At 37.8% G+C, this 9,727-nt stretch overlaps 1 protein-coding gene across 1 annotated transcript; it reads right to left on the reverse strand.

Annotated features, from left to right (window-relative positions):
- Positions 1 to 434: 434 nt before the first annotated feature.
- LOC148023022 (uncharacterized) lies at positions 435 to 1,936 on the reverse strand. The gene has a single exon (XM_087696010.1). It carries the CDS (start codon positions 1,675 to 1,677, stop codon positions 619 to 621), a length of 1,059 nt encoding a protein of 352 aa, XP_087552136.1. The 5' UTR covers positions 1,678 to 1,936; the 3' UTR covers positions 435 to 618.
- Between the last annotated feature and the right edge of the window lie 7,791 nt (positions 1,937 to 9,727).

Below are 9,727 nucleotides of genomic sequence, written 5' to 3' on the forward strand. Positions count from 1 at the left end.
GCCTTTGAACAAACACCACTTTTGGTTCTGCTGCACCGTCGTACAACACTACACATATCTTTGCATGATGGATTTCCCCTTTCTCAACATTGATATGAATGGTGTGCCAGGCTTCACCAATGCTCTACAAGATTGCTTCTTTGGTACATGAGATCAATGTAGCTGTCAGTAAGATTTCTCAAGCCAATTGATCTTAAACCCCCTTTCGAAAGAAGCCTGCAACTGTATAATCTCCCAATCCACTACCCCATCAGCGTGCACAGTACCAAGAAGACCCATTTTACACAGCAAATGAAATACCAAAAGTGCCCTGCCATGACATGCCACCAGAAAAACACATCTTGGCTTTACATGGTCAAGAGCCAAAAAGTGAAGCCAATTATCAGTCATTCACAAATGGATGTCCCAGATTTTCAATAATTGACTGCAGAATAACCAATAAAATAACCAGATCTACAAACCCATTGCATGCATAAACACTGCAACCTGTGAATTGCAAACTATGCTTTACAGAGGAACAAAGGAAGCTCTTCTGGGCCTTCTCTCAAAAAGAAATACACAGTTTCAGACATACACACAGTACAGTACAGGAAAACTGCTCGGGAGCAGACTGACTGATCATGAACCAGATGAGGAGGACTTTTTACTCTTTTTGCTACTCATGAAAGCCCTGGTGAACAATTCAGCTATCTGTTTCTGTGAACTCAGGACCATCTCAGTCCTCTGCAATTCCATGTCGGCTCGCAGACGCTCATGGTCTCTTTGCATCTGCAGCTTCATCTGCTCCATCCTCAGAAACCCCTCTCCAAGGGATCGGACCACTGACACAAGCTCCTCCAGAGGAGTAGCAGCTGCGAAATTGTCCGCAGGCTTGCTATGCCTCATAAAAGACTTGGATGGCATCCTTGGCAGAACATAGTCTGCACTTAGTGGGTGCTTTTTGCTCAAAGGGGAATAAGATGTATCCTGCTCATCATCCAGAGGCCGCTCATACCTGATGTTGCGCAGGGGCGGCGGCTCCTCTGAATCTTCACCATCGTTCGGACTCATGGCAGATTCATGATCCTGCATGTCTCTGGCACCCATCCTCTTCCGGAAATCGAGCTCCAAGTGCGCGGCTGCTCTATTGCGATTGCGATCAAGCCCTGCACGATGATGGCCATTGGACACGGGGGGTGCAGCCGTGACGGCAGCGGCAGCCGCAGCAGCCGCAGCCTCTGCGAGCCTTGCTTCCTTGGCGGCGACCTGACCCCTCTCCATGATGTCCATGCGCTCGTAGTGGGGCCACTGCGACGTCCCGGGCCCTTTCCGAAGCACAGACTGGCGCTCGGCGCGGTACTTGCGACGGAGCTTCTCCATCTTGTGGCGGCACTGTACGGACGATTTGGCGAGGAAGTCGATGCCGGCGGCGGTGCAGCGAGAGGCGAGGGACTCGGCGACCTCCTCCCAGTGGCAGGTGCGGAGCTGGCCGCGCTTAAGCTCGTACCACTTCTCCTGGTAGGCATCGATGAGGCGGCTGGTCTCGGGAGGGGTCCAGGTGCCGGGGAGTTTCTTGATGGAAGCGGAGGCGGCAGCGGCAGCGGCAGCGACGGCAGCAGCGGCAGGTGGGGCGGGGATCGGGAGCAGGTCTTCGGGGAGGTCCTGCTCGGGGGAAGGGAGAAGGTCGGGGGCGGCCATGGGGAGGGTAGGGTTAGAGGCGAGGCGTTACAGAGGCGGACAGAGAGGAACAAAGACACAGAGAGAGAGAGAGAGAGAGAGAGAGAGAGGTGGGGGGAGGGGGAGGGAGGGAAGGGGAGAGGAGAGGGGACTATACACAGACGAGAGAGAGAGAGAGAGAGAGAGAGAGGCGGTGGGCGCGGGCGACGACGCCGGCCTGGCTTTAGGCAGAAGCGCGTGGTGTGAAGCTGACCTCTCTCCCCCCCCTGCCCCTGCCCCTGCCCCTGCCCCCGCCACCGCTTCTTCCTTGGCCGTCCCGTCCCATCCCATCCCATCCCATCCACTTTCTGTAGGTAGGCCAGAGGCTCCCATGGCCACCACCCACCCGCACAAAGGTTAGGTCGCCCTCTTCGCACCTGCACATTAAGTTTTCTCACAGTTTCCAATGCGCTTGTTCCTCCTTACATTGTTCAACATCCTAAGCTTCTACTCAAGAGTCACCGAACACCTAGCTAGGTGCGGTCGAGGCACGGGTTGCCAACTCCTGTTCTTCTTTGTAGTGCATTTTTGTTCTGTGAGCTGGGTATGCACAACAAGTTGTGCAAGCGCTACCATAAGGCCAAACCCTTACACCCCTCATTTCGTTGGACATGTCCGTTGATTTTCACTTCCTTCGATCAATATCTCCAAGAAGAGCAACATTGTGTAATTGGGGATGGGCATTAAGCACCCCATGGAGGGGCCCAAATATTTCGAGACTTCAGAGAGGATAACTTTAACCCTCACCTAGTAAACCACCTTATCCCAACAAGTTCCAACAAAAGTGCCCATCTTAGACATTGGCTTGTATTTTCTTGTAGTGTTCAACATCATGAGCTCTTGCTCGGAAGGAACCACATACCTAGCGAGATCCAATTGGGGGCAAGGGGCTACTGACCTCCACCCTAGGCAGACAACCCCTCGCACCCCCAACCACACTTAGCTAAGTATTTGGTCCCACCCTCACAAAAGCTCATGATGTTGTTATAATTCACAATGTGGTAATTCTAGTGTGATATCAACTTAAGCTTCTCCTACATGGTCTAGGAAAAAGATGAGTTTATTTCATCCTAGAGCCAACTCAAGTTTTTGCAACAATAGTGTGGACAAGGAAATGACGACCACCAACTCTCCCTGAACTACCACATCAATTTTGCCTAACATCCATGGTTTCGTGTGGTTGTAGAAATTCAAAAATCTCGTTTGAGGCAAGGGAAGCAAGGAACACAGCCAATAGAGAAAATGACATGGTAGGAATTGGCAAAACCCCCGTTATTGCAAGCCTGATAGAGGTAACATCTTGTCGGTTTGGAAAAAATGAATGTTTTATAAGCTTATTGCTATATTTGGTTTTAAACGATTGTAAACACATTCTAAAGAAAATGCATATGAACTGTCACTGAGAAAAATAACCTAAGTAATATACTAATTAACTATTCAATGAAAAGACTCTTTCACTTGAAAAATGATTATATGCATGTCATTAAGAAAATATGGTAATTATGATTTATTTCATGATATTTATTATTATTTCATTAATGATGCATATGATCATAGTGACAGAAAAAAGGTAGACAGTGTTAGGAAAGGGAATATTTTATAATTTTCCACCGAAAGTGACTATCTTTATTTTATTTTGCTAATGGCATAAATTTCACATAAACCGAAATAAAAAGGCTACCTATTAATGCATTTGCCACAAGTTACAACTTCTTAGGCCAACACAGTTAGGACTGGATAACTCAACGGTAGTGTAAAATATTTGATTTGATCGAGAATTTTGGAAAGTGGATAGGTTTATTTGGAACATCATGTGAGGATAGATGTGGTTTCACATTTCACCTTAGAAGGTAATTGGATGTGGCTCATATACATGACAAAGAAACGACCCCTTTACCCTTACAATAGTAATATGGCCTTTGGTGCACCATGCATTGATACCATTTGTTGAAGCTAGGGTTTGGGAGATAATTTCCATTGAAGCCATACATGAATCCTTTACATATTGTAAGGATATTTGAAAGCTTGAGTTAGTGTGTTGAGATGTGTTATGGGGAGACTATAATTTCCATTTGCGTCATAGATGAACCCTTCACATATTGTATGGATATTTGAAAGCTTGAGTTAGTTTGTTGTGATGTGTTATGGGGAGACTATAACTACCTTGAGTAAAAACATGAATAAAAAAGAAGTTGATTGGTCCCACTTGCAACCAATCCAAATCTAAATAAGCATTTCTTTACATGGTTAGCCTAATTTGGAGTTCTTGAAAAGCAAGAAGAGGGCAAATCCACATGATATAGTCACATACGGGGAGATCACTATGAAAAGCAATGGGACAACAAAGATACACAACACACATATCAATTTAATGTTATAAATGAAATGCTTCTGCCTTGCATCAAAAGCTTGTCGAAAGAAGATTATGCTTTTTTATATCAATATTTCAACATTATTGAAACTTTCTCATAATGTGGTCAACCTACAGTCATTTTGGCTCCATTTCAAACTTTGACTTTTGAAAATAACCCCTTGTGGTGTCAACATTTAAATATGGTCATGTCTATGAAGAAAATATAACTAACCAAACAAGATCATATTGAGATTTTGAGCTTTAGGTGCAAAACTTTATCACTACTAAGATTGAGTGCACATTTGTTTTGGCAAATAGGTCTGGCTAGTTTTGGCAAGTAGGTCTAGTCAATAGATTTTAGAATTGATGAGCAAGTTAGCCACATAGGGATATGGTAGCGAAGGGAGCTGGTGGGATCTTCATAATAGTGGAGGGAGGTCATGAAAGATGAAGGGAGATAGTTGGTGATTGTGAGATGATGGTGGAGGGTGGTGATAGTAGTGGGATAGGATAGTGAAGGGGGTATTAGTTATCAAGAGGGGATAGCTAGCTCATAAGTCTCAAGGAAAAGGAGTGTTAAGATGTGTATTTCAATCATATGGCTCTATGCTCCCAATAACCATGTACTACAAAGATAACTAAAAAGCTTAAGCAACTTCTAATAAACCTTTGCATGTGAAAGGAGCCTTAGATGCAGACATCACGGGATAATACCAACCATCTATGTTATGGTGTATACATCTCATTATTATATTCCATCATGCATATGCTAATTTACATATCCATATGGTTTATCAATGTATTCCCATATCTCATGCTTGATTTTAGTTTACTAAACTCCTTGCAAAAGTGTAAGTTAATTGAGCTTATCCAACCATGAACTTGTGTTTATATGAATAGATAAAAATGTTCCCAACATCACTCTCCAATTTTTGACCATTGGGATCAAGAAAATTCATATTCTATGTTGAGATATAGGCACCCCAATATCAACTACCTACTTCTCCCACATCTCCAACAAAGTTGTTTCCCTACTTGTAATCCACATCCTTACTATTTGGATAATCTAGATCTTACTTCACCTAGGACTAGGTCAATTTTCATGGATATGCAATTTTTATGTAGAACAATAGTCCTCTACATTCATAATAATATCCTTGAATGTGTCCAATTACTCCTAATGTTATTATGTTGTTTGCTTTCACTACAATCTACTTGATTGTGAGCCTTTTCCAATCAATTGTTTGGTCATTTCCTTATCACTTACTTTCAATTGAGTCAATTGAAGTATTGAGGATGTCGTTCTCAAAAATCTAATGATCGTACTAGAGCTTAGTGGTTTCATGCCTTCATTTTAGATCCATCTCTCTGTCTATTTGATATAAAATCTATAAGAGGCTAGAGGCATTCTTCCTAGCTCTTAGTTACAGGTTTTGCCTAGCATATTTTCTCCACATCACTTCAAAAAACACACTCTTTTTAGATCCCTTTCATTATCACCCACTTTCACTTGAGTTGGTTGAAGTGTTGAGCATGTCAATCTCAAAATTTTAACGATCATACTAGAGCTTAGTCGTGTTATGCCTTCATTTAGAATCATCACTCTCTCTATTTGATATAAAATCTATAAGAGGCTAGAGGCATTCTTTAGAACTCTTAGTTATAGGTTTTGCCTAGCATATTTTCTCCACATCACTTCAAAATACACACTCTTTTCGGTTCCCTTATCATCTACACTACCCCAAGTGATATATCCTTGCTCTGTGATGCAACCAAGCTTGACAAAAAAAAAACGTTGTAGGAAAATTCAAGATGCAAACTCTACTAATAATCAGGAACATGCAGAAGCTTGTTATAGATGAAGAAGAAAGACCAAGTCATAAAGCTAAACAAGGGTGCATTATGGTGCACTAGAGCATTGCCCTTTTCTTTTAACTTGAAAAAGAGCTTGAGGTGAGTTGGTTTTGCTTACTTGTATTGCTTGCTTGCTTGGCTTTTTTTTAGATGCTTGTTCTTTATGTTGAGTACTTCTTGATTCATTCTTGTTTGTAGAAGCTTGTTCTTTATATAAAATATGTTTTGGTTGATATTGAATGAACGATGCATTGATATCTAACCAATACAATGGAAACATTGATGGTGCTACTATCTGTATACTATCAACATTTATCCATATATGATTAAGCAAAGAATTATATTGTGTTGTTGGTTGGCTTTGTTTAGTATTTTGACTTTTGATTATTGCATTTGATGTATTAAGGTTTCTCTGATTATGTTGGTTGGCTATAGCATGTTGTTGTTAAAGACTCTAAGAATGAATGTTGATTTATCTAGTGTGTATATTCTTGTTTTTTCTTTCATGTGGCAGAGGAAGTCAATTAGGTTTGTGTTAGGCCTTCGATATGTAGATATTTTATGCATTGTTTTGTTACTTGGTTAGACATGTTCACTTGTGATTGTTGTTTCATAATCTTGCATAATAATTATTTCTTTGTGCAAAATATGTTTTGTATATTTTCTTCCAATATCCTTGTGTTGAATGCCATTAGCATAACTATATTTTGTTTTTTTGTGATATTTTTGAAGTACCAAGTTGCCATTCTACTATGATTTGTAATTTTTGCTTTTCTTTTTTGACATTGTGGTCTATGTGTATATTGTTTTTATGTAAAGGTGATAGTAAATATAAGGTTTGCATAGTATGAGCTCTTAGTAGCGCTATGTATGTTAGTCCATGTTTATTGATTCCTTGAGGACAAAAAGTAACTTCATCCATTGTTAATCATTGTGGTCTATGTATTATTCCTACAGAAGCTAGTTGTATAGGAAATTGGATTCTTATAATTTTATGTAGTATATTTTTTCTTTTTTTTGTTATAAGTAGTATTGGGATCCATGATTTGTTAATTTGAGTTTCTTGTAAATGTTTAAGTTTTTCTCACGTTGTAGTTCTTGTATGTTTGTTTAAAGAATCAATCCATATTATGGTGTGATTGTTGCAAGTGGTCGTTGTCTTGAACAGACCATGTGCTCCATTTACAAGCCTGTCACTAGTGTTGTAGTTGCCTACACAAGTTCTACAATCGTTTTTTACTTGAGTTTAAATTTTTAATGCAATCATGTAGTGTCATTTGGATTTTTAGATAGCACGAGTGATTGTGGGTAAGCATCAAATCATATGTCAAGAGAAATAAATAAGAATGTCTTTCCAACTATATTATTGAATACAAAATTGTTATATTGTATGGTTCTTTTTTTAGTGTTAAAAAAATGTGGTATTATTTGAAGCAATTATTGTTTAGTGTTTGTATATCTTGTTGAATAGATTGATTTAGTCCTATTTTGTTTAAAATGGAAACAATGTTGGATCTTTTTGTCGTATTGTTTGTTGATGTTGGTAAATTACAAGCTATATGTTTTGTCCAAAAACTTGGATTTATTGGATGATTTTCAAAGAATACCCATTTATCACGCGAATAGGTGGTATTTGGTATAAGTCTCCAAAAAATAGAGCATGGAACACCTCAAAATGATAAGTGATATGCATGTTTTATTACTTGCATTCTTTTATTGATAATAAATAACATGCATGCTCCGATGAGTGAAACTTCATCAATTCCACTAAAGCTTCAACTTCCATGTATGCTTTTGTCAGTGTATTGAGCTTGTCATTGGATAGGTCAATGCATTATTGTTGATTTACTGGTATTGCAAAAGCTGAGTGTAATGTTTAACCATCTATCTTATAAGTTGTTTTGCCTATGTATGCAAGTTTTAAGACTTTAGGTTTCAATGTATCAAAGTTGAATGTTAACAGTTTCCGTGAGAGTATTCAACTAGAATTTTAATCAATGTTATTTTTATTGTCCCTAGACCTCTAGTAAGAAAGATGAATACATGTATATGTATATTGAATTCTATATGCTATGTCATCGAATAAAGCTATTTATTCTATGTTTAGAGAATGGAATGTGCTGTAGTATTGGTCATTTGTCGTTTGAATAATGCTTGATGATATCATGGTTTGTTTATTCTTTTTGTGTTTTGGTGTAAGTATATTGTTTGCCTTTTTTTCAATGATATTGATATTTGCATTATATGTATCTTGCCAACTTTTGTGGATTCTTAGTAATGTATTCAAGGTATCACAAAAAGGCACATAGAGTAAATGTTGTTCTTTGTAGTACTTACTTGGATCTTTGTGCTTATCTTAGTTTATATAATGCATTATTCGATCTTTTTTTCATTTTTTAAATGTACTATTGTAGTTATAAAACATTGCTATATTTGCTAATGAGACATTGTCTAGTTTTGGAGGTCACTTAATGTGGTGGTCTATAAGCAATGGTTTAGCTATTGTGGTTGATGTATCATCAAGTTTTTTTAAGTTTTCTTTTTTTTTAAGTACAAAAATGTGTTCGTCAGGACTACTGATATTAATAAAGTAGTATGCTCTACTTGAGTGAGTGAAAGGAAGTCCAAGAATCAAGTATACAGCTTGTTGGATCAACATTTGTTGCATGGTTAAAAATGCATTTCCTAGTTATGCTTATTGTTGCATCATTTTATTCTCTTTTACAATGTTTGAGTATCATTTTTAATGCTTTTGTCAGAGTTGCATCTATTTTTGTTATATACACTATATAATAAGTAGCAACAACTTATGGATCTAAAATGTATCGCATGTTCATATTTACTTCCCATAGATTTATGAAGTTCTTTGGAAACAAGTTCATGTTTGTGTTGAATAATGTTCTTTATAATAAGATTCTGGACCGTGTTAATGTTGATTGTATTGCAATTTTGTATTTGTGTTTTGAGTTTTGAAGCTCATAAAGCATTATTTCAAGTGTTTTTCAGATCTATTGGTAGAACTTATCGTATGATATCAATTTTAAAAGGTATGGTGATTATTCCACCTTTCAAGAATTGTTGGCTATAGTTTAGGTATTGATGGATTTGTGCAAATGTTACTCTTGGAGCAACAAGTCATTCTTCTATTTCATTTAGTCATTATACATATGGAGTTAAAGTACTTCATCTTATATCCATTGCAGAAGCTAGCTCTAGGATTTTCTTATTTGTCAAGTATTATTACAAGTTATACATAGTAGTTGATCTTTTTTTTTGCAATGTGTATTTAATGGGTGAGCTGCATCATCTAAGAACTATTTTGTTCTCTTTGTTATGTTTCATATTTGTATTTTGAAGAGCATTCTTTCGCAAACTTGACATAAGAGTGTTGGAATCTCTACAACTATTTCCAAGTATTGTTATATTGTCTTTTATGGATCTGTATTATGATTTATTTTTCTTTTTTTGTTTTTTAAGCTAGTGTCTATAGTAGCAATGAAGTTCTTGTTTGTGAAATATTGATATTGTTTTTCTTTTTTTAAAGCTTGTTTTGTGGTTCTTACTCTAGGTGCTTTTCTTTTTCTTAATGTATGATTTTTTAAATCTTGCAACTAGATAAAATATTAGCAATTTTAGATTTTTGGGTGGTTTATTGTTATTAGCAATTTATAATAGTTTTTTGTCTTGCTTTTTTGTAAATCTTGGGTATTCTATAGTAGATTGATGTTTTTTCTTGGTCATGGTATTATATTTGTGCTCAAGCTTTTTTTTCCTGTAATTTTTGTTTAATCAAGAATTAGTTTCTCAAATTGTGCATGGTTTCCA

Source organism: Lygodium microphyllum, chromosome 16, assembly GCF_053477565.2.
Source record: "Lygodium microphyllum isolate KBCC chromosome 16, Lygodium_microphyllum_v1.1.10, whole genome shotgun sequence".
Taxonomy (NCBI): domain Eukaryota; kingdom Viridiplantae; phylum Streptophyta; class Polypodiopsida; order Schizaeales; family Lygodiaceae; genus Lygodium; species Lygodium microphyllum.